This window comes from Achroia grisella, unplaced genomic scaffold, assembly GCF_030625045.1.
Source record: "Achroia grisella isolate CSIRO2021 unplaced genomic scaffold, CSIRO_AGI_Agris_v1 utg660, whole genome shotgun sequence".
Lineage (NCBI taxonomy): Eukaryota > Metazoa > Arthropoda > Insecta > Lepidoptera > Pyralidae > Achroia > Achroia grisella.
In genome coordinates this window covers 6515676-6541706 of record NW_026712984.1, presented here as the reverse complement: position 1 = coordinate 6541706, position 26031 = coordinate 6515676, and the positions used below count along the sequence as shown (strand labels likewise).

The following is a 26031-nucleotide window of genomic DNA, read 5'->3' as shown; positions in this document are numbered from 1 at the left end:
TAAAGTACATCAAAAATTTCTTAAAAATCGGTTACGACCGATTTTTAAGAAATTTCGTCGAAGTTCGACAAAAACCACTGTGTTGAAATTTTGGTGTATTGGATTTTAAAAACTCTCCTATTACTCACAAAATGCTTAGTAAAGTTAAGTTGCGTTTGTTGTTCTTATACCGGATTTTCAGTATTAGACACTGTAAAATGTTCAATCTTCTCTTATAAATTTAGTTTTAGTTTTTTGATGCCACTAGATGGCGTTGTACAATTTTAGAACGAGCCCTAATTCACTTTTTGAGAATCAAAAAAATTAATCCTAAAAAAATTACCTTTTCATATTTTATGTGGTTCAATCATATTATATGTGGAAATGTCAACACTTCATGATTCAAAATTATACTTAAGAAACAATATTACCTTTGATAAGTTTGATTTCTTCTTTTGTGAAGGATGGCAACCTGGAACGAGGGAATCCTTGTGTTTTGCTGATCTCTGCCATAAATCTCTCCACAATGGGTGGCCATCCTCCCTCTTTGGAATAAATTGGATGTGAGTAGCGCCCTGTCTGAATTAAATTAAAATATTAAAAATGATTAAATAAATTATCATCATCACCAATCCAGTGTTGGACGTGAATTCTTCCAAGACACGCCACTGACTTAATCTTCTGCCCTTTGCTTGTATCTTTTGTTACGTAGTGTAAGATCGACCTACATTAGATATGACAACTTACCACTCCACTTCAGATTATTCTATAGATTATCATCTGTTTAAGAATTGTGACCGTTTCTTAATTAAGCCAATTTTTATATCATACACACGAGCTTGCTGCAGCACGGCTCATCTGATGTTACCGTCGCCCATAAGCATCCACAACAACAGGGAAATTTCAAATGCGTTGCTGGCCTCTTAAGATGGGACAAGCTCTTTTTTTGAAGGTTTCAATATCTTATCCGTTCACTAATATTATTTTTAGATGCTGTATAGTGATTCCTCAATATGATTGTGCGTGCCAAAAATTTTTAGCAAAAATGCACGGTGGACGACCGTTGTTGCTGATCAGGATGGTATTTTAGTTATACAATAATAAATAAAAACTTACACAAAACTCCATAGCAAGCTCAGCAAGTCCCACGTCCTTGTTTGTGGCAGGCTTATAGTAGACCAAGTGGTTGGTAATGGACACTTCTCCTATTACAATAAACCAGATAAAACGATATAAGACAAAACAGATAATAATAATAATAAAGACCCTGGATAATTCACACTGCGTCATCTAGTCTCAAGCTAAGCAGAGCTTGTAGACAACTGATATAAATATTTATATAAACTTTTTTTAATACAAAACTTTTACTTTGGTTTTGACCACATTTGAACGCACAATCTATTAGGAGAACCAAGAGGTGATCGTCGTGGTAGAAAAATAAAATAAAAACAAAACTTACCGTGATAACGTGGTCGATACTCTGTATCGTAAATTCTCCATGCTTTCGCGTGTGCTACTAATATATTCTTGTTGCACAAATAAGGTGCTAACATAGGATCCTTCACCAATGGCGGCAAATTACCAGTTCCATACGAATAGTCGCATATAATGATAGGTTCGTTTATAGTAATCCATGTTTTAACTCTGTCTGCGTAGAGGGAATATGCAACTCTAGCATAATCTGCAAACCATTCGGGAATCGTCGGGTTGGTCCAACCACCTGAAATATTTTTTGTTTAACTACGATGGTGGCTAAGAAACATACGTCCCATCTGATGGTAAATGTTTACAGTAGAATAAAAACACATGATACACCAGAGGTGTCACGTAGCCGTTGCAATTGCAATTCTCTATGTTGCTATGTGGAATTACGATGGACTCAGCCAAGGTTGGAACCCCTAACGCTCTCAAACTAAAGTTGTATCCGTTAGGCAGGAGTTGGCTTTCAGTCGCTCCATAAGTCCATCCGCGGGTTTGGACTACCATCTACACTTGCCCCCTATTATTCATAAAGTTACTCATTATAACGTAAGCTAGCTTCGAGTGAAAGTCCCGTCAAAATCTATCCAATCCTTTCAGAGATTAGCAAGAACAAATTCACAGACTAACAATTATTTTTAAATTAATTTTTGATGTAATTACCGTATTTCATATCAATTTAGTGAAAAGCTGTTAATTTTAAATTAGAAGTAGATACTTAAATTTATTTGTATATTATTCATGTTGAGAAAAAAATCTTACCGAGATCTTGAAGAGATTGTGGCAAATCAAAATGGTGTAAGGTGACGACGGGTTGAATACCTTTCTTTAGTAATTCGTTTATCAAATTATCATAGTAGGCGGCTCCATCCTCACTGATGTAGTTGGCCAAGCCAGATGGCAATAACCTTGACCAGGATATAGAGAACCTGATAAAGTTATATTAATATATATTATTAAGGGGTTTAGGCTATACATCATTTCTGCTCGGAAGATGTCCACTGCGAAACAAAGACCTCCCCCAAAACTCTCCACGACAATCGGTTCTGCGCTGCTCGCATCCAACGCTTTCCAGCTATCTTAACCAGACCGCGATCCACTTTGTCGGAGGCCTTCCCACGTTTGGGCTATCACTCGGTTCTAAAGAAACCTGTAGAGCTGCGAGCGTATAGATCTATTGTGCTCGCCCAGTTGTAGAGTTTGCTGTCTTAAAAATTTCATGTCACATGTTGTCCGCGATGGATTAGTTACATTTATAAAATTCAAGAAGCGTTAAATCAATTTATTAGATATCGAGCACACCGCTTATTCCAGATGGTTTTTCCGCCCCAAACATTTGTAATCACGAGAATATTTTTGTATCGGTTTTTATTTTCTATGAGTATGTTTTATATCTATGGCTATTTACAACCTGTTTAGTATTAACGACCAACATAGATCTATTATGTTATTCTTTATTTTTCTTTATTGCTGGTTTTCTCAAAATTCGGGCCGAAGTTTATTATATTATTATTATTATTATTATATTGTTTCCGCCCCGAATAGAATATTTTTTTTATTGAGTGTTTTTGTCAGAGACAAGATCTATTATGAAGGCAGAATAACTTAAAACATTGGAAAATTAACGTAAAAATATTTAAAGGCGATACGAAATTCTCCGGGCCAGCTAATATTAATGTAGATTATAAAAACCTGTAGAATTGTAATCCAAGGTCAGCGGCCATTTGTACATCTCTCTTCCAGTTGTGGTAGGAGTCACAAGCGATATCGCCCGTGCTGTTATCAACAATGATACTTGGGTGATCATGGATGGAATGATCGTAGATGCTCTCGCTTTTATCTGAAAATTATCAATGGTATCCTTCCTAATGATATTTAAAATGCGAAAGTATGTTAGTATAGATGTTTATTACTCTTTCACGCAAACACTGAACGGATTTTGATGAAACTATTATATACTAAATAATATATACTAAAATATTCATCCTTGGATCTACCCATCTAAACAAACTATCACATTTAACTTACTAATATTAAGTAAGTTTGGCACAACAGGCAAGAGTAAGGTTGCATCTCGCAAACGATTTTTTAGAGTCTACCTTTGGTTAACTTTACTTACCACTGACATTCCATGCTCCTTCAATTTGATACGCCGATGTGGAAGCTCCAAATAAGAATCCCGGTGGAAAATACAATTCGGTACACCATACAGCATTCGCTAACACACTGAGAAAAAATCAATCTATGTATTAATACATGAACCAAACACTTTATACTCCTTTTTATGAATATCCTTAAAAAATTAATATCCGTAACCGAAATTATCCGAAACTAACGGATAATCTGAAATAATTTCATATCCGCATCCGTATCCGTATCCGGTATAATAATCATTACTATATCCGAAACCTATCCGTATCCGAAAGTTCATATCCATAACATCCCTGATCTCAGTTTATGGTCGCAATATTATTTAACCTTAGTTTAACGCGTGGCCAGGTCTGCTAGTAGTTTATATAGAGAAGGAGTGCAGAATGATAATATTTATTTTTAAATTATGCATAAAAAATGCATTAAATCAATTAATATGTGTTTGTCTTTAATATTATTTGTCTATAGTCTCACTGAATCTTAAAATAATTATGGTTGAATTTCGAGTACTGAGCGATCACTAGTATAGGATAGATTGATAAGACGTTTATTTGAATTCTTAAAACTCATACATAGTTATATAAATGTGGAAAATACATAGATATCCATGATATTAACATTATAGTTTGTGTCATTACGTATGCGCAGCAGTATAAAAAGGTCATAAGCTCAGCGTGGAATTGTTCAAGGATCGTCATATCATATTTATGAAATGAAAAGATATTTATTCAGTAGATGTTAAAAAAACTAAAACACACATTAAACAAACAAAAACAAACTCAATCATTGCAGCAATTCCAAAAAAAAACCTTTACCATTTATTGTTATAAAATTACAATTTACGTGTGCGCGTGTGCGTGCATGTGTATGTTTGTCGAAGCATCTACCGAATAGGTCCGTGCTCAGTATAATGCTGCAGCGTCAGGAGCGCTGCAACGCTGTTTTTCAGCACAAGTTTCTGCCACTGAATTTTGAAGATGAAGTTAAAAATGTTGTTGGAAGGCGATAATTTCAGAAGTTTTATGGAATCATTGTCAAACCACATTGTGGTAACCTCTAGCAATAGTATTTCTGAACTGATACGATATTGAGACCTTCAAGAAAAGAAACCTTCCTTCTTATAAGGCTAGCAACAATTTATAAGGCTTGCAATTCTCCCGGTGTTGCGGGCAGAGGTAAACACGGTAAGTGTTTACCTCTGCCCGCAACACCGGGGGCAGAGGTAACTGGGTGAACCACTAGCTCGTTTGTTATGCTAGGGCCCCTCCGCTCGATTCCCCGTCCAATTCAAACGGGGATCGATATTACGACGGCCTGAGCCGAGGTTCGAACCCCTAGCGGTGGCCTCAGACTAAAGTCGTATCCGTCAGGCGGGAGTTGGCCTTCAGCCGCTCCATAAGTCCTTCCGCGGGTTTGGAGTGCCATCTGCAATCGCCCCCTATCGTCCGGTGAAGCTGTAAAGGCCAGCTGCTGCCAACAGCATTAGAGTAGTACGAAAAAAATAGAGTTATGGTAGGAGAAATCCTTTATACATTGAAATAAAAATTCCAGAATTTTCGCTAAGTAAAAATAAGATCGTGCTCACAAAAAACCTACTTCATGAACATTATTATTTATTTTTAGTTTAATTTGATGAATCGTAAATTTTTTTTTTAATTTAGACATAAAGTTAGTTACGCTAATGTTACACACTCACTAGCTATGTCACGTTGTGTTAGGTCAACTGGTAGAGATCTCCTTTAGCGATAAGTTCAACTTTGCTCATTATTAAGATTGTTATTGTATTTGCAATATAGAATATAATATTAATATGCATAAAAAATTCCAAAACCAGAACTTAATATAAAAGTATGTTAACAAATGGCTGCCTTCCAACCAAAAATCTGTAAGAGATTATTTTGAGCAATATATTATTAATTACTCAAAAAATAACTAGAGATACACTGATGAAATTTATATAGACACTATAAAATTTTTATTTGTAATTAAATTTGTTATTATTACAAAGCCAAATAAACATGTTTCTCTATTAAGTGATTCAACGACACAAACACAAAATTCTCCATTACTCTCGACTACACATCATTGTCACTATCCACATATATAAATCAAAAACCCACTAATTATTCAATAACACTATTTCATTTAAAATTAACACTGTAGCTAATATTGCGAATTTAATACAACATTCCAAGTAATTAGAATGAATTATTAGACCAATTAAACATACATAAAACCTTACCTAAACACAACTAATTGATAATAAAACATATTTGCTACTGATAATTCTCGGTGCCCTGAACTTATTTTTATATTTAGTTCATGGGCATGCATTTATAATAAAATTACATGTTATTAATATTATAAACGCCAAAGTTTGTGAGTATGGATGGATGGCTGTTTATTACTCTTTCATGGAAAAACTATTGAACGGATTTTGATGAAACTTCACAGTTACAATATAGCTTATACATTAGAATAACATAAGCTACAAATATTTACGGATGAAACCTCGGGCACAGCTAGTATATAATAAACATAATTAATAGTCCCATGGTTGGGATTGACCTTAAGAAATCTCTTGAACAGTATTTTTTTTTTGAGGAAGTTTGGGCTATTATCTGGTGCTTGGACCTGTGGCACTGCGACCTACATAGATCTCTTGTGCTCGCCCTTTTTCAGAGTTCGCTACCTAGATCCGTCAGGGACAAGAATTGAAGGATATTCTTAGGTGCGATGGTTTTTATCTCCTCAGGATAAAGGGTATACTTTCCAAAGGAGATATTACGTTTATGCACGAGTGGGCTACAACCACATAGGATGTGCAGTGGCGTTTCCTCTTGTCTGGCAAAATCTGCAGATTTTATTTCTAGGTTTGCCATATGTTTGTTTAATTTGCAGTGTCCTGTGAGGGCCCTAGTCATCATGCATATGTTGTTTTTACTCAATAGCAGTAGTCTATTGGAGTATTTGTTCGAGTAGCCCGATATTAGGGAAAAGACCTAATATCGGGCCAATCCTGGCATTTCCTGCCAGTAATTTAGTGGTTTTTGTTTGGTTTGGTTTTGGTTCGTTTCGAACAGTACCTAAATTATTAATATTTTGACGCCCACTATGATCTAAATGTTTAACACACTCTCTAGTACATGATAGACCTGGCTCCCTCATGGTGAATTCATGGATTACTAAGAATCTCTCTAGTCTCTCTTCTCTTATCTATAGTTTAGAGCAGTGATTTCCAAAGTGATCTATATCGACCCCCAGGGGTGTATGACCAGGTTGTCATAGATGGGATCTCCGACGGCGGTTATCTTGTTGTTTTTACGTTATATTTTTAACACTACTTTACTACAGTTGGAAATTTCCAAAAAATCAATACCAGTTAAGAATGGGATCTACTCAAAACCGAAAAATATGGCAAGGGGTCTACGACACACAAAAGTTTGGGAACCTCTGGTTTAGAGTAACACAAAAGTCGTAATATTGAACTTTTTCTAATTTCGTAGACTGTTGAAATCTTTGAATATGACAAGCTTCATCTAACAAAACTTATAAACCCATTTTTGAGTACGTTATATCAACTTTTCAAGATTTGTAACTTCTGAAGACAATTATTGGAAAAAAAAATGATATAATAAAATATTACTGAAGACAATGGCTGTATGGGCTGAGTCCTTTTGCCTTTCCCTATAAAGGGAAAAAATGAACAAAAAAAAAACATAGGTACATATTATTTCTTCTATTATCTATGGTCCAGACCTCGTCTTTCTTATAAAGGTGTGTGTCAAGGTGGAATACTTAGTCCATTACTCTTTATCCTTTACATACACAAACTTAATTTAATTTTAGGACCACATGTCAGGAATCTTCAATTTGCAGATGACCTTGTTATATACTTTTCAGGCCCAGACATTAATAAAGTTACAGAAATAATAAGTAACGCATTGTTAAGATTAACAGATTACTTTAAATAAAAATCAATTTAGATGTAAGCCCTGACAAATCTAAAGTAGTAATATTTTCTAAAACTAATAAATCATTTTTTTTTTAAAAACATTAAAATATTATATAATAATTCACAACTACCTATTACTGCTGAAGTTAGATTTTTAGGTGTTATTTTTTTAACGTAGCAATTTGTCTTGGAACAACTACTTACTAGGTAAAGCTTCTAAAGCATTTAATATTATCAAAGCTCTGTATAAATGTGATCCTAAGATCCCTTTAATGCTGTACAAATCCTTGATTCGTAGCCACTTTGAATATGAGCATCTATATTTTGGTTCTGACCAAAAAATAAAACTTGAGATACTTCAGAATAATAATTTAAGATACATAACTGGTGCAATGAAAACAACCCCTATAAATTCCTTACAAGTAGAGTGCTGTATACCACCATTAAACCTGAGATTCTGGTACAAAACAAAGATTCATCCTAAAATTATTATCCATTTTCTGAAGACCCACATATATACAAAAGCTCAAACATATTATTAAATAACACTATTTCCCCTTTCTAATTCTAAAACAGTTCCCTATATACTTCATGATTTCTCTGACTCAATCAATATTGATCAGCAATACAAAATTCACAAAAGCAATAGATTTTGGAATTGTTACCATGGACCATTTGAAAGTAAATTTCCAAATATTAATATTGTAATTGACTCTGAGTTAAATATTACCAAACAAGAAGTTTATAACAAGTTGTCTACATTTTCAACTCATCAATCCATATTTACAGACGGTTCTAAAAACGAATCGAGAACATCCTTTGCTCTATACTTACCAAGTATCAGAACCGGTCATGGAACTAGAATACATAAAGAATTTAGCATTTTTTCAGCAGAATCTTTGGCTATTTTAAATGCACTTTGTTATATAAAAGATGATAGGGGCAATTGCAAAAAATGGTTAATTGTCACAGACAGTATGAGTGTTTTAACTGCTCTTCAAAGTAACAAACTACATTATAAAACCAATTATATCATAGATAGCATTAAGCAAATATTATATGAGCTCTCATTGGAGTGTTATGATATTATTTTATTATGGACACCATCACATATTGGTGTTTTCGGTAAAAACGCAGATTTCCTGGCAAGAACTATCACCAACAATGACATTGGCGTTGTCAAGGATGTTGCCATACCTTATTCCGACATTCTTTCTATAGTTTACAAGAGTTTTCGTCAAAAATGGATTGAACAGTGGCAACTTTCGCTAAAGACCAAGGGTAATTGGTTTTACTCCATTAACAAAAATATTCATTCCTCACCCTGGTTCACTAAATCTAGAGTTTATAAAAACCGGAAATTTTACACACTCCTTATACGACTTCGTTTTGGTCACGCTAGATTCAATAGTCATCTCTGTCTCTTATCGAATGAAAATAATTGATTCAAATGCATGTCAAGAGTGCAATAACAGCAGTCAGACCCTAAATCACATATTTTTCGAATGTTCCGCTTATAATATTCAACGCTTGGTCTTTATTGATAATTTACTGAACATTTACAAGAAACCGGAAAAATCAATCCAGCGCGACATCCAAGACATGCTAACTAATTTTGAAACATATATACCTATATATTTATACGTTACCTCGATATCGATAAAACTTTAAATAATTGATACAAGGATATGGACTACGGATAAGACTTCAATTTTGAACACGAATGAAAACATAATAAATAAACATACATAAGAATTGGCCTTTGGCCTTGTTCAAATATGAAGAAGTTTAAAAGTAGACTAGGCTGTACGGTCTAAGGATCTTTGCCTGTTCCATCACTGAAAAGGAGATGGACGAATATGGAAAAAAAAAAAAATATCTATGGTCCAGAGTAACAAAAAATCTATAATATTGATTTTTTCTCATTTCGAAGACTGTCAAAGATTTTAAAAACAAACTTAACTAGATACCTAATTGGGTCATAGAATTGATAAAACGGTTTTCGCATATCATATGGTTGCTTATATGACTACGATGCTATAAACGTGTTTATTTTTAAACTGATACTAATTTATTAAAATAATTGTACTAATTACCTTGAAATTATCGCAAAGGAATAGCTGATGTAATTGTGTAATTTATAATTATAGTCCCCACGCGGCTTTGTCTGCATATGCGTATTTATAATCATGTACAAGCTCATTATCTATATATATAAATAAAATTGGAGTGTCTGTTTGTAATATTGAAATAACCGTATTTTACTACATGCATACGAATATAAATACGGTACATACACCAAAATATAATTTTTTACAATTTTTGTCTGTCTGTCTGTCTGTCGGTTTGTTCCAGCTAATCTTTGAAATGGCTGGGCCGATTATGACGGGACTTTTTTTGGAAGGTTGCTGATGTAATAAGGAGTAACTTAGGCTATTTTTATTTTAGAAAAATAAAGTTAATTTCCACGCGGGCACTAGTCGCGGGAACAGCTAGTTGTGTAATATAATTATAGCAAGAATATAAGTAACATATTTATTCAATATATATGTACAAGCTCGTTTGAAAAATATAAGAGTGTTTATGTGTCATGAGTTTCTTGTCAGTTCTTCTTAACTCGACAGAACTCAGAACTGATGGTAGATTTACAATTTCGTTACAGTTTGTACAGCTATCTTTTTTTTTTTTGATGATAATGGAATGGTGCACCCGCCTGCGCTAACGGTTTACGCTGGCAGGGCACCAGTGGATGATGATAAGATGAGCATGAAGTCAGTTCAGTTAGCCCATCGTGACAAGCTCACCAGAAATTTGTCACGACGGTTTCCAGGGGGAACCGCGTGGAGATCGACCTGACATGGTACATTGCTAGCAATGGGGTTATCAATCCACATTACTAACAATTCTCTTCCCCCCTGTACAGCTAGCTACATGCTATATGTATAGCTGACTTATTTATACGTTCTACATAAATAAAGATCATCATCAGCCCACTGCAGTCCACTGCTGGACAAAAGCCTCTCCCAAGGCACGCCACTGCGCACGATCTTCAGCCCTTCTCATCCAGTTACAACCCGCAACCCTACGTAAGTCGTCGCTCCACCTAGCTGCGGGGCGTCCTACACTACGTTTGCCAATTCGCGGTCTCACCTGATGGTAATCGTGATGACCAGCCCACTGCCACTTCAACTTACAGATGCGAAGAGCTATGTCAGTGACCTTAGTTCTCTGGCGAATAAAGATATATTGGTTTAATATTATTATAGCACAGGGGACAGACGAGCATGCGGCTCACCTGATGGTAAGTGATTACCGCCGCCTATAAGCACCCGCAACACAGGTGAATTGCAAGTGCATTCTCGGCCTTTTAAAAAAGCTTTTATTGGGTTAGATTTTTTTTTTAATTATTGTTCAAAGTTACTATTTTTCGCGGACGAAGTCACGGTTACAACTAGTGTTATTATATTTCTATTCTATTTTTGAAGTACACTTTCAGTCTTAGATTATTTATGTAGGTACCTTTGTCTAATCTATTTAGGCCCATCTCCAGAACAAGAGCTCCAGTTTAAATGAATTATAATAATATTAATCTCAGGACAATTCACACGGCGCCATCTAGACCCAAGTTAAGCTAGCTAAAGCTTATGTTATAGGTGCTAGATAACTGATACGAATACATAGATTTTTTTTTTATTTTTCCGTAAATACAAACATATTGGAAAACACCCAGACCGACATAAACAATCATAGTAATTAATACAAATGTATTCTAGGTATTCGATACTTCGCGTGGTGCAAACGCAAAGAATCGAACCCGTTACCATTGGTAGTAAAATCAAGTCAATAAAAGACAAGTTTTAAAGTTCATTTCCGTATTTATTTGTAACGTTCAATGTTTGCAATTTGTGATTTCTAATGACATCCGAGAAGAACTTGACTGATTTCCTTGGCGTTCTGATTCTGTGTGGATTCGAGAAGTCTACCTCGTAAAGACCGAATTTGGAGCTGAAATTAATAACAACAATAAACTATACATCTATACATATAAATAAAATTGGAGTGTCTGTTTGTAATGTTGAAATAATCGTTTATTACTATGTAGTAATAAACGGTTATTTCAACATTATATTCATTTGCATGTGCATATGAATATAAATATGGTACATTACACCAAAATAACATTTTTTATAATTTTTGTCTATCTGTCGTTCTGTCTGCTTATTCCGGCTAATATCTGAAATGGCTGGACCGATTTTGACGGGACTTTTATTGGCAGGTAGCTGATGTAATAAGGAGTAACTTAGGCTACTTTTATTTTAGAAAAATTGTCTAATTAACTTTGTTGTTAAATTCCACGCGGACGAAGTCGCGGGTACAGCTAGTATTATAATAACAATAATCCTGGACAATTCACACAGCGCCATCTACAGTTTACTAAATGCATATTAAAATATACGGTACCTACATTAAAATTATAATTTTAAAAATTTGTCTGTCTGTCTGTTCTTGTTAATCTCCGAAACGGATTGACCCATTTTGAGGAGACTTACTCGCAGATAACTAATGTTATAAAGAGTAACTTTGTATCCCATTTTAATGAAAATTGCGCGGACGGAAAAGTATGAAATTTCGCACACTTATAAGTTTATATTAGAGAAGGAGTGCAGAATACAATTTTTTTTTCAATGTTGCCACTACCTACTAACTAACCATATATTTGACACGCACATGCCTAAAAGTATAATCATGACAATAGAATCTTAATAATGTTTAAACTTATAATTTAAATTATTTATGACCGAATTTTGACGTAATGGCCAATCCCTAGTGTTTTAAATTCCACGCGGATGAAATCGTGGGAAATAGCTAGTGTATATATAAGGAAAACTTACTGATATCCGTCCATCCACTCGAAATTATCCATAAGACTCCAAGCTGTGTACCCTATTACATTAACTCCATCCTCATTCATAGCGAGCAGCATCTGTAAATATTAAGTACTTAAACTTTTTTTTTTATGTAACTGGAAGCTGGCAAAAACAAAAAAAAAACAAAAATTCAGTTGAGTTTCCTGCCAGTTCGTCTCAATTGAACTAGACGGTAGAGAAAAAAAGTTAATACAAAAACTTGACGCTCATAAGTTTTTTCTTCGGACTACTCTAATGCTGGGCCGCAGCTGGCCTTTTCAGCTTCACCGGACATTAGGGGGCGAGTGCAGATGGCACTCCAAACCCGCGGAAGGACTTATGAAGCAGCTGAAGGCCAACTCCCGCCTGACGGATAAGACTTTAGTCTGAGGGCACCGCTAGAGGTTCGAATCTCGGCTAAGGCAGTCATAATTTCGATCCCCGTTTAAATTGGACGGGGTATCTATCGGAAGGGCGACCGGGGGCACCTGTGTGAAGCGTATGGGCGCGCGCAGGCGCCGAGTTGATTGCTCGGTATTGTGTGGCATCCGGTTACCAGCCTCCCAGCAAATCATTGCTGAGAAGCGATCTACACGCCCCCTCGATCTCAACAGTGCCATCATCCTGGCTGGCGATCTCAATTCCAAATACTGGAACTGCTACTGTCCGCAACAAACGGTAGCCTAAGACCAAATTCGTATCTGTCAGGCGGGAGTTGGCTTTTAGTCGCTACATAAGTCCTTCCGCAGGTTTGGAGTGCCATCTGCACTCGCCGCCTATCGTGGAGTGAAGCTGTAAAGGCCTGCTGCGGCCAACAGCATTAGAGTAGTCCGAAAAAGAAATGAAAATTTTCTATTCAGTCTCTCGACTGTATAACCATGCTCCCTGGTTCTTGACGAAGTAGGTCATAGACCTAAACCCTAAAGGGACGTGTAAGACGCACTTGTGTGCTGCTACATTACTCTACTTGTTCTATATAAGATCTATGGTACAATATTCTATCATTTGCCATCTGCATGCGGCCAACAGCATTAGAGTAGTCCGAAAAAGAAAACAAACATTTCTATTCTGTCTCCCAACTATGTATATAACCAAGCTCCCTGGTTCTCGACGAAGTAGGTCATAGACTTAAACCCTAAAGGGACGTGTAGGACGCACTTGTGTGCTGCTACATTACTCTACCTGTTCTATATAAGATCTATGGTACAATATTCTATCATCATCTACTAAACCCTGGACAGCATCTGTGGCGTAACCATTCTCTGTGACCAATATCTTGACATCTCCATATTGCTCCTTTATATATTTTAACAGGTAACGGAACCCTTCAGGATATATCTGAAAATGTTATTATTTCTATTAATTATATTAAAAACTTTGTTAGCCTTTTCTATGAAAATAGCGCAAACGGCGGAGTGTGTAATTTCGCACTCTTATAGTTAATATAGAAAAGGAGTACATAATGTTAATTACATTAGCGGTAGAATCAAAACACTTGACTATTCAAAATTGCTTATATTAAGTTTATTTGAATAAAGATTATTTCTATTTCTATTCCTATTTCTATTCCTATTCCTATTCCTATTCCTATTCCTATTCCTATTCCTATTCCTAATATAAACAACAAATTCGGAAAAAAATTCCTATTCCTATTCCTAATAAAATTCCTATTCCTATATAATAGTAATATTTTGTTTTAATTCCTATTCCTATTCCTATTCCTATTCCTAAACATACATTCCTATTCCTATTCCTATTATTCCTATTCCTATTCCTATTCAATTCCTATTCCTATCGATTCCTATTCACTTCCTACTATTCAAAATTCCTTTCCTATATTAAGTTTATTTGAATAATTCCTATTCCTATTCCTATTCCTATTCCTATTCCTATTCCTATTCCTATTCCTATTCCTATTCCTATTCCTATTCCTATTCCTATCCCTATTCCTATTTCTATTACACACACTACCATGTATTTGACACACACATATTTATTTGTTTATTGTCATAATCTGTGGTCAAATTGAGTATATATTAATATTGTTTGTCTATAGTCTTACTGAATGTGAAACATAACCATAATGAATTCAGTAATTACAATATGTATATATAAGTTATTAGTGAAATACCGCTCCTTCAATATGCAAATATAAATCTAATACAAAATCTCAATATAATAAGAAACTCGTGTAGCAATAACCTGAATTAGTAATACTTTAATAATGTTCAAACTTATAATTTAAATTAATTATGGTCAAATTTTCATCGCTGGGCAACTACTAGTCTTAATAAATAATAATAATAATCCCAGGACAATTCACACAGCGCCATATAGACCCAAGTTCAGCTAGCTAAACCTTGTGTTATGGGTACTAGATAACTGATACGAATAAATAGATTTTTATTGTCGTAAAACATACATATAATACATAGAAAATACCTAGACCGATACAAACAATCATACTCATGAATACAAATGTTTGTGCCGTGCCAGGAATAGAACCCGCGACCATCGGACGTAAAGCGGTATGCTAGACCGCTAGGCCACCGAGGTCGTCAAATAAATGCTTAAATATATAAAACAATAGAATTAATTTATCTCAAATATGTAATATTATATTATCTGTGTCTCAATTAACATTATTAAAGATTTACTACCAGAGTCTGTTCTAAATCTGCCTGAAAAAATATTTAAATGTCGTACAAAACAAAATTGAAGTGTTCGTTAACGATAAAAATGTTTTTGTAGAAAAACTTAAAATTCATAACGCTGACAATATTATCTGATTGCACTAAGAATGAGTGCGTAGCGGTATCTATATTGATTATCGCATACATATTAGTTGTTATTTTCTAATTATTTACCATCATCTACTTCTTCCTTAGTTAGGACAATTGATACGGCACGATGATTTCATGAAAATTAATATTGAGGGGAAAATAGAAGGAAAGAGGGGGAGGGGAAGACCAAGGAATAGCTACATCAAACACATTGAGGACAAAATGGAAGTCGTGTCGTATCAAGAATTAAAGAGCATGATGGAAGATCGCGGAAAGTGGCAAGAGCTCCACCGACAAGAGCGTAGCTCTTAAATTATGAATGAATGAACTTCTTCCTTATCCATTTATTTGTGGTCGACGTAATATGTTTTTCTCTTCCATTCATCTCTGTTCGCAGTCATCTCGTTATTACTCCTTTCTTATCATATCATCTTTCGCACAGTCCATCCATCTCTTTCGGGCTTCCTCTGCCCTTATAACCATCCACGTTCATATGTAACACCTTCCTTAATTTTGTAATTATTTATATTAAAAAGATCTATTCAAAAGAGCAACACACAAGTTTCTTGCTCGTTCTTCTTGTGATGAGTCTGTGTTCCGAATGTGTGGTAGAATAAAAAATGTGACTATTCAAAAGTGCTTGTATTGAGTTTATTTGAATAGAGATTATCTATATATTTATATTACTTACTGCTAGCCATCCGTTTGTAGCCGTTTTCCAATCAGGATGCAATTCAAACACGCAATTGTATTCTTGCTCATACAAAAACGGGTGGTTCGGTAGTGTTTCACCATTATGCCGTTCTCGAACCATTCTACTCGTGTAATGATTCAAGCCAAAGAAATCATACGTTCCTGAATTACAAACAAACATACAATTAGAAGACATACTAATACTAGCTGTGCCCGCGTTCAATCGCGTGAAAATTATATCCTATTTATAATAATAATAATAATCTCAGGGCAATTCACACAGCGCCATCTAAACCCAAGTTAAGCTAGCTAAAGCTTGTATTATGGGTACTTGATAACTGATGTAAATACTAAGATTTTTTTGTAAATACATACATATTATACATAGAAAATTCCCAGACCGATAAAACAATGATACTCATGAATACAAATGTTTGTGCCGTGCAAGGAATCTAACCTGCGACCATCGGAAGTAAAACGGTGAGTTTTTTTTCAACTGGACAATCTAAACCTACGGTAAGCAGAGCTTGTATTATGGGTACTAGACAACTGATATAAATACTTAGATTTTTTATTGTAAATAAATATTATACATAGAAAACACCCAGACTGATACAAACAATCATACTCATGAATAAAAATGTTTGTGCCCTACGAGGAATAGAACCCGCGACCATCGGAAGTACAGCACTGTGTGAAACCGCTAGACCACCGAGGTCGTCAAATAATAACATAATATCTAAATAAATTATAAATTACTGTTATTGTACATATAGTTAAATATTAATAAATATAAATAATAATCTCAGAACAATTCACACTGCGTCATGTAGATCTAAGTTAAGCTAGCTAAAGCTTGTGTTATGGCTACTAGACAACTGATATAAATGCTTAGATTTTTTCGTAAATACATCATCTAACCTGCGACCATCGGAAGTAAAGCAGTGTGTTAACCGCTATACCACCGAGGCCATCTCAATAATATCTGAATAAATTATGTAATATCTAATATAATAATATAATATTTGAATAAATTATAATTACGGTTATTGTATTAAACAATACTAACCTCTGACTAGTTCAATCTCCTCTTTAGTAAAAGCTGGCAATCGAGAAGTAGCATATCCCTGTTTCTCGCTATTTATTGCCACAATTCGTTCTATATCTGCAGGCCAACCGCCTTCTTTAGAGAAAATAGGATGGGTGTAACGGCCGAACTAAAATAAAATAAAAAAAAATGAAAAAAAGAAAGTGGAAACAGAACCGGTTCATAAAGAGGTGTAAACTTTGCAACAATTCGAAAAAAAGAAGGAGAAAAAGAACAAGGAGAATAAAGAAGGGAGACAAAAGGGAGAAAAAGGATAAGATACGGAAACATAGAAGCAGTTTATGTACTGTGAGAAAGAAAGAAGGAAAGAAATATTTATTCAGCACGGTTGAGTTATTTACAATAGAAACAGAAAAGGTTGAAATAAAATGTATACATATCAATACATATAAATAAAATTGGAGTGTCTGTTTGTAATATTGAAATAACCGTTTTTTACTACATGAATTTGAATATAAATACGATATATACACCAAAATAACATTTTATACAATTTTTGTCTGTCTGTTTGTTTGTTCTGGCTAAACTCTGAAATGGCTGAACCGATTTTGACGGAACTTTTTTGACAGGTAGGTGATATAATAAGGAGTAACTTAGGCTTTTGGTAAAATAAAAACATGTAAGTATGTATAAAAATATATACAAATAAATACTAGCTGACCCAGCAAACGTTATGCTATATAAAACGAGAGAGAACCTTTTCTCTCTCTCTCTCTTAAACACGTTGATGACCGCATTGAAAAATCTTATTTCTCACATAGAGGCATTTTTTATTGTTAATTACGTATATTATTTTTTAAATATGTTTTTAGTGTACAATAATTCGAGGCAGACATTATTTAACACCTAGATTTATTTCAATTAAAGTGCCCACGGGTGATCACCAGGTCCCAACGTGTAAATTTACTTTTGTTGAGTGACCCACCGGTGGGCATGCAGTCTTTAACGTGTTAAACTAACTATTAAAACAGTACTTAACAAAGAATATCGTTACTTACTGTATTTTGCATTGCTAAATTCGTCACATATTTATCTGTCTGACTGAGTGGCTCCAACCAAAACAACTGATTTACTATTGATACCATGCCTGGAATAACAAAAGAAGTTTTATAAATACATACATCATATACATAGAAAACAACCAGAAAAATAATAATAATCTCAGGACAATTCACACAGCGCCATATAGACCCAAGTTAAGCTAGCTAAAGCTTGTGTTAGAGGCACTAGATAACTGATACAAATACATAGATTTTTAATTACTTCATATATGTAATGTACCCAAAATCATTTCCAAATAAAATTATATTATTATTAGCTGTACCCGCGACTTCGTCCGCGTAAATAATGAGAAATATTTAATGACCTAACTCAATATAAGCCAAATAAAAAAGTTTCATCATTTTTGCTTCAAAAATGACGATACAAAATTCCATACAATTCAATCAACAGCCTAAAAAATAAGTTTATAACATATAGCTCTAACAATGTAAATTGTATAAAAGTGTCCTACTTTTATACAATCTTTCAGTCCCTTACAACCTTTTTTGTTTTTTCCTATTTAATTAATAGGCAACAAAATAAATTTCAAGCGTCTACAAAAAAAATTTAAATCACGATACACCCATACAACCTTGGATCTACTCTTTCCACCCACTTACAACCCTTTTTCACATTAAAAAATAATCTATGTACTTTCTCAGGATCTAGACTATCTGTGTACCAAATTTCATTTAAATCGATTTGGTAGTTTTGACGTGAAAGCGAGACAGACAGACAGACAGAGTTACTTTCGCATTTATAATATTAGTAAGGAGTAAGGATAAGGAAGCAAGGATTATTATTGATTACTTCAGCTACTTTCACTGTTATTAAATTAACTATTGCAACTCTATTACTCCGTCCTGTTATTAAACAGATTTTCCCAAATTTTTCAAATTCAAATCCTGATTAAATTTGGGGTTGGCAACCCTAGCTTACGATACCATAAAAAAGACAAACTTACCGTGATACTTAGGTCTGAACTCTTTATCATAAATTCTGTACGCTTTCGCATGAGCAATCATTAGATTCTTATTGCACAAATATGTGCCGATTTTATCTGGGAGCACAGTCCCCGGTGCTATAGTACTGGTTCCATGACCTAAATCGCATATAACAACTGGCTCATTCATTGTTATCCACATTTTAACTCTATCAGCGAATAAGGCAAAAACTACTCTTGAATAATCAGCGAACCAGTCCACGATGTAAGGGTTGGTCCAGCCTCCTGCGAATAAAATTAATTTATTATTTGATACTGTAAAAAGTTTGCTGTACATTTAAAACTATAGTGATTAGTATACATTAACAATATATAAATCATCTGTGACTGACGTAGTGATTTATCAACGCACAGCCCAAACCACTTGACGGATCGGGCTGAAATTTGACATGCAGGTAGATGTTAGGAAAGGCATCCGCTAAGAAAGAATTTCTACCCCCAAGGGGATAAAATAGGGGATGAAAGTTTGTATGAAACTTTGTCAATTTTAAACCCGATCGGGCTGAGTTGCACTTTGCATGCATAAAGCTACTATGACGTAGTACGACGTTTCGCACTGTATAAGCAAGCTGCTTGGCAGCGGAAATAGGTGAGTAGGATGTGATAGGTCATCCTAACAGCGAGATGAGGCCAGCCCTACACCATATCAAGTCGCGGTAGAATGTAGACCTTGCAACTCCGACAATCACGCTCGTAGGTACACCGTGTGGTTTTTAGTGGGTAAGAATTCCACACACCCCTTGTCTCCCTTCTGGCGGGGAACGGGGAAGATTTTGTCATACGATAAAAAAATGGTATCTGAAATATGTAGGTAAGAATGCGATACCCTAGCTAAGGAGTTGTTAAAAGTCTATCTACAGTGTGATTTATTTGAATGAAGACTATTTCTATTTCTCACCTAGGTCCTGAAGATGTTGCGGTAAATCCCAATGGTATATCGTGACTACAGGTTCTATTCCTTTCATGAGCAGACCGTCGATCAAATTATTGTAATATCTCTTGCCATCTTCGCTGATTCTATTGACATGACCGGTGGGAATCAAGCGAGGCCACGATATAGAAAACCTATGAAAAAACAAAGACGTAGTCACTAACTTATAAATAAGTTCAGGGTCCCTTAGAAGGTAATGGAAAGGGCTTGGAGTTTCTCTGCGTGATCGAAGAAGAACCAGAGTCCGTAGCCCGAATAATTGCGAAACAGAAGTGGCAATGGCTAGGTCACATAGCTCGTAGGACAGATGGCTATTGGGGTAATAAAGTCCTCGAGTGGCGACCGCGGACTGGAAGACGCAACGTGGGAAGCCCTCCAGCAAGGTGGACCGACGATCTGGTCAAAATCACTGGAAAGCGTTGGATGAGAGCAGCGCAGGACCGATCGTCGTGGAGATTTTTGGGGAGGCCTTTGTTCAGCAGTGGACGTCTGCTGGGCTGAGATGATGGTGATAATGAAATACTAACCTGTAGAAATCAACTCCTATTTCCTTCAACATTTCTATATCTCTTTTCCACAAGTGATACGAGTCGCAAGCGATGTCTCCCGTTGAACCATCGGCTATGACTTCATTGTGCTCGTGTGCAAACGTATCCCATATGCTCATAGCCTTATCTGGAACATAATACCTAATATGTTTAACACAACGTGTTAATAATATGGGCATATTACGGAAACGTACGGAAATTTTCACACAATTCAATACAAAACAAAATAGATTCATCAAGCCGCAAGACTGCTTGGCAGTTTCTTTGCAGAAAATGCGCTTAACACTAACTTATATGTACATGAACACACATACATATACATACACAATAATAGCTGGTTTTTGCGGCCAATGGTATTTGCTGGCAAGAAGTAAGCAGGCGTTGAGACCATGCATGTGTAGTTATACAATGACGTACACTACTGTCTTCTAAATATACGAGTTAAAGACAATATACTCACAAGCACGTTTACTTCCTATGGTCGTGGGTTCGATTCCTCACACGGTATAAACATTAGTATATATATTATACTTATAAGTATGATTGTTTGTATTGAGCCGATTCGATTTACTGTTCATACGAATGTACAAAAAGAATGTCTAGAGTTTAAGTCTGTTGTCTAGTACCTAAAACAACAGCTACACTTAGCTTGTGACTAGATGGCGTTGTGTGAATTATCCAGAGATATTATAATCCTTACTTCCTTACTAATCTAAATATATATAAATCAAAAGTTACTGACTGACTGACATAGTGATCTATCAACGCACAGCCCAAACCACTGGACGGATCGGGCTGAAATTTGGCATGCAGGTAGATGTTATGATGTAGGCATCCGCTAAGGAAGTATTTTGATTAATTCTACTCCCAAAGGGTTAAAATAGGGGCTGAAAGTTTGTATGAGACTTTGTCAATTTTAAATCGATCGGGCTGAGACTTTGCAGGCATAAAGCTACTATGATGTAGGCATCCCCTAAGAAAGGATTTTATTAATTTCACCCATAAGGAAATAAATAAACACGAGCGAAGCCGCGGGCAAAAGCTAGTAATATTATGAATGCGAAAGTAACTCTGTCTGTCTGTCTCGCTTTCATGCCATAACTACTGCACTGATTTAAATAAAATTTGGTATACAGATAGTCTAGACCCTGAGAAAGGACATAGGCTACTTTTTAATGCGAAGAAAAGGTTGTTAGGGGTTGAAACGTTCTATGGAAGCATCATCATTTTTAAAGTTAGGAGCTTGAACCTTATTTTTTAAGTTTTTAACTATCAATATGACATTCAAAGTTTGTACGAATTTTACCCTTAAGGGAGTACAATAAAATAGGGGATGAAATGTAAATTCCTCATTCGTCCTCTATTCCTTGAGTACGAAGTCGCGGGCACAGCTAGTTACACATGTATGTTTTAAGAATATCACTCATCTCTTACCACTGACATTCCACGCCCCTTCGACCTGATATGAAGAGGTGGCTGTACCGAAAATGAACCCAGGTGGAAAAGATAGTTCATCTGAACATACTGCGATGCCAAATATTGCACTGTAAAATAAAGACAAATAATGACGTAAGTGATTGATCCCAAATTTGAATTTAAATGAATCTGTATTATTGTATGTACAATATTTAAAAAAAATACGAGCTCAGTTTCTTGTCGGTTCTACTCATCTCGAAATCATTCCGAACTGATGGTAGATTTGACATATCATAAGAGTCTGTAATCATCATCATCATCTGCTTCTTCCTTATCCCATTTATTTGTGGTCGGCGTAATATGTTTTTCGCTTCCATTCATCCCTGTTCGCAGTCATCGTCATCATAAGAGTAATCGACCTACATGAATAGGGAGGGGAAGGGAATTGTTAGTAATGTGGATTGATAACCCCATTGCTAGCAATGTACCTTGTCAGGTCGACCTCCACGCGGTTCCCCCTGGAAACCATCGTGTTCAATTCCTGGTGAATTTGTCACGATGGGCTACTCCACTGGTGCCCCGCCAGCGTAAACCGTGAGCGCAGGCGGGTGCACCATTCCATTATCATCCACAAAAAAAAACCTACATGAATAAAGATATTAAGACCGCCTTTTGTACTCATCATTTTATCTATATATAGATGTTCCTGCGATTTCGCCCGCGTGGAAATTAACTTTAGTTTTCTAAAATAAAAGTAGCTTAAGTTACTCCTTATTACATTAGCTACCTGCCAAAAAAAGTCCCGTCAAAACCATTTCAGAGATTAACCGGAACAAACAGACAGACAGACAGACGAAAATGGTAAAAACCTCTCAGTTAAAAAAAGAAAAAGGTTTGTAAGACGCGTAATTCGCAAACAAAGTTGAGGGTAACAGTTAGTCAAATATATAATAATAATATCTCAGGATAATTCACACAGCGCCATCTAGTCCCAAGCTAAGCAGAGCTTGTGTTATGGGTACTAGACAACTGCTACAACATACATGGATACTTTTTTTTTTTGCGAATAAATACATATTATACATGGAAACACCCAGACCGATACAAACAATCATACTTATGAATACAAATGTTTGTACCGTGCGAGGAATCGAACCCACGACCATCGGATAGTAAAGCGGTGTGCTAAACCACTAAACCATCGAGGCTGTCAATAATAATAAACATTTAAAACACTAACCTAATACAAGCTACTTTAATGCAATACATTTTATTGAAATGAAGATATTATCTATTTTTACCTTAACTATATACTATGTTTAATGACAATACTAAAAAAATATAAAGACAAAAAATAATGATTTATCGCGGGCATTTAATTCGAAGCAATTAAATAAAAAAATAATAAATACATTCTGAAGAAATAAGTATGTCATAAAACACATTGTCTATCTGTTCGAGTGAAACTTGAGTAGTGATTATTCATGTTGCGCCATATTTTTTTTAATTTGTAACTACACTAGGAGTACGTCCAGACTTTGTCCTGATTACTAACATAAATATTATACAAACGAAGACAATTCGCACAGCGACATCTAGTCCCAAACTAATATGAACATGCACATTTCTTTTTTTTAAATGGTTTTAAAAACATTACAAGTTTTTTTTTTAAATAAACATATCTTTCAGGGGTCCTGATTACTAACATAATGGAAATTGCTCTAGTAATGGGAACTATCTTTCAGTAATTCCCATTGCTAGCAATGTCCATAGTCGACCTCCGCGAACCATCGTCCCCCTGGTAACCATCGTGTTAAGTCACGAATCACGATGGGCTAACTGACCTGACCTTCATACTCATCTTATCATCCTCCACTGGTGCCCCGCCAGCGTAAACCGTTAGCGCAGGCGGGTGCAACATTTCATTATCATCCCCAAAAAAAACATACCTTTCATGTACGTAGGAAGGTAAGGGAAGGGGATCAGTAGTAATGTGGACTCATGACCCCATTACTAGCAATGTACCATGTCAGGTTGACCTCCACGCGGTTCTCCCTGGAAACAATCGTGATAAATTCCTGGTGAAATCACGAAGGGTTAACTGACCTGGCCTCATGTTCATCTTATCATCCTCCACTGGTGCCTTCCAGCGTAAACTGTTAGCGCGGGCAGGTGCACCATTCCATTAAAAAAAAGTACATGAAAGAACTGATATTAATTTTAAATAGATACATATTCATGCATTGAATCACCCAGACCAACACAAACAAACATACTAATGAACCCAGATATTTGTATCGTGCGAGATTCGAATCTAAGACAATGGATAGTAAGGCGGTGTGCTAACTAAATGTAGTTTTTATACCCATTGTCGAGACATGTTTTCTTGTTGTGTGTTATAGATATAGATACTGTATTTTAAATAAAGTTAAAATATCTATACATATAAATAAAATTGGAGCGTCTGTTTGTAATATTGAAATAACCATTATTTACTACATGCATATGAATATAAATACAGTACATACACCAAAATAGCATTTTTTACAATTTTTGTCTGTCTGTCTGTCTCTCTGTTTGTTCCGGCTAATCTCTGAAATGGCTGGACCGATTTTGACGAGACTTTTTAGCAGATTGCTGATGCAATAACTTAGGCTACTTTTATTTTAGAAAAATAAATTTAAATTCCACGCGAACGAAGTCGCGGGAACAACTAGTTTAAAATAAAGTAGATATCTATCTATCTATCAACAGATATACTTTTTTTCTTTTTGTGGCTTAGAACGTTGGTGCATTTGCCAAAGACAAAAAACAGATGTACTTACTGTGATGTATTTACACCCACATGTCAATGTCAGATTTGACACGTTAATCTATGTTTGTCTATGTCAATATAGAGTAAGATTATTGCATTATATAGAGACTAATAGAGTGACGTTTTTGCGAATGTCCAATTATTGCGTTACATATTAATAAATAAATATAATTAAAAAGGCGTGTTATTTTTATTCATCGTGTTATGAAGGCATACTTACACATTACTTACATGCATATTTTTCAACACAGTAATAAATTAGAATAAAACAATATAACATTATTTATTCTAAATATCCTCACCGTTGCTTCTCAATACATCTACGAAAATATTATGTATGCCAGGAAAAATATTAACAATTTTAAAAAAGTTGGCAATTACATTAATAAAAGCTTACGTAATGTCAACAAACTTGTTTTACCTAAGTGCCGTTTGACGAAAGTTAGTAATTCGGTTTATGGAAATTGCGTAAGGTTTTACAACAAACTCCCAGAGTCTGTAGTCAATTTGCCAGAAAAAAATTCAAATGTGTCATAAAATATTTTCTTTGTAAAAAAGCTTATTATAACATTGAAAAATTTATAAATGATAATAATGTTTTTGTAGAAAATATCTAACTTAAAATTCATAGAGCTGATAATGTTATCTGATTGAACAGAGAATAATTATTGAATTTAAAATAATTAAATTTGAATTTGAATTAAGTGTGTAGCGGTTTCTATGTTGATTGTCGCATGCCTAATCCTTGTTGTTAATTAAATATGAGTAAATAAATATTTATTTAAAAGAGCAACACACAAGTTTCTTGCAAATCTGCATTCCGAATAAGCGGTAGAATAAAAAAAACTTTAACTATTCAAAAATGATTTTATTAAGTTTATTTGAATAAAGATTATTTCTATTTCTATTCAAATAAACTTACACTGAAGCACTTTTGAATAGTCTTTTCTTATTTTTTTTTAATAAACCCCTCATTTAGAGAGCTTATCTCATCTCATCGCAAGAAGAACGGGCAATATTTTGCGGGCATCTCTTTTGAATAATTTAGTTGTAACTTTACATTATTAACTTCATGTGTGAATACAAACTACCAACTAGCACTAATTAATTCATTATAGTCAAAATATTGAATACACAACCAACTGGTTGAGTAACTAAATAAGAGTAAATCAACCGTAGTGATTAGAGCAGATCAGATCGTTCACGAGTATGACGTATAGTA

The 26031-nt window shown here is 35.0% G+C and overlaps 1 protein-coding gene across 1 annotated transcript in view; it reads right to left on the bottom strand.

Moving 5' to 3' along the window:
• LOC131849700 (lactase/phlorizin hydrolase-like) overlaps window positions 1-26031 on the bottom strand; it is a 35830-nt gene that overhangs the window by 3328 nt on the left and 6471 nt on the right. The window contains exons 2-18 of the mRNA XM_059199812.1: window positions 22013-22122; window positions 20558-20705; window positions 19998-20164; window positions 19061-19324; window positions 18054-18142; window positions 17017-17164; window positions 15946-16109; window positions 13654-13809; window positions 12457-12548; window positions 11452-11569; window positions 5730-5851; window positions 3578-3684; window positions 3151-3298; window positions 2221-2387; window positions 1439-1699; window positions 1096-1184; window positions 411-558 (exon numbers count right to left, since the gene is read on the bottom strand). Of these exons, the coding sequence (XP_059055795.1) occupies window positions 411-558; window positions 1096-1184; window positions 1439-1699; window positions 2221-2387; window positions 3151-3298; window positions 3578-3684; window positions 5730-5851; window positions 11452-11569; window positions 12457-12548; window positions 13654-13809; window positions 15946-16109; window positions 17017-17164; window positions 18054-18142; window positions 19061-19324; window positions 19998-20164; window positions 20558-20697 (2380 nt within the window). The 5' untranslated portion in view covers window positions 20698-20705; window positions 22013-22122. The remainder of the gene's footprint in view (window positions 1-410; window positions 559-1095; window positions 1185-1438; window positions 1700-2220; window positions 2388-3150; window positions 3299-3577; window positions 3685-5729; window positions 5852-11451; window positions 11570-12456; window positions 12549-13653; window positions 13810-15945; window positions 16110-17016; window positions 17165-18053; window positions 18143-19060; window positions 19325-19997; window positions 20165-20557; window positions 20706-22012; window positions 22123-26031) is intronic.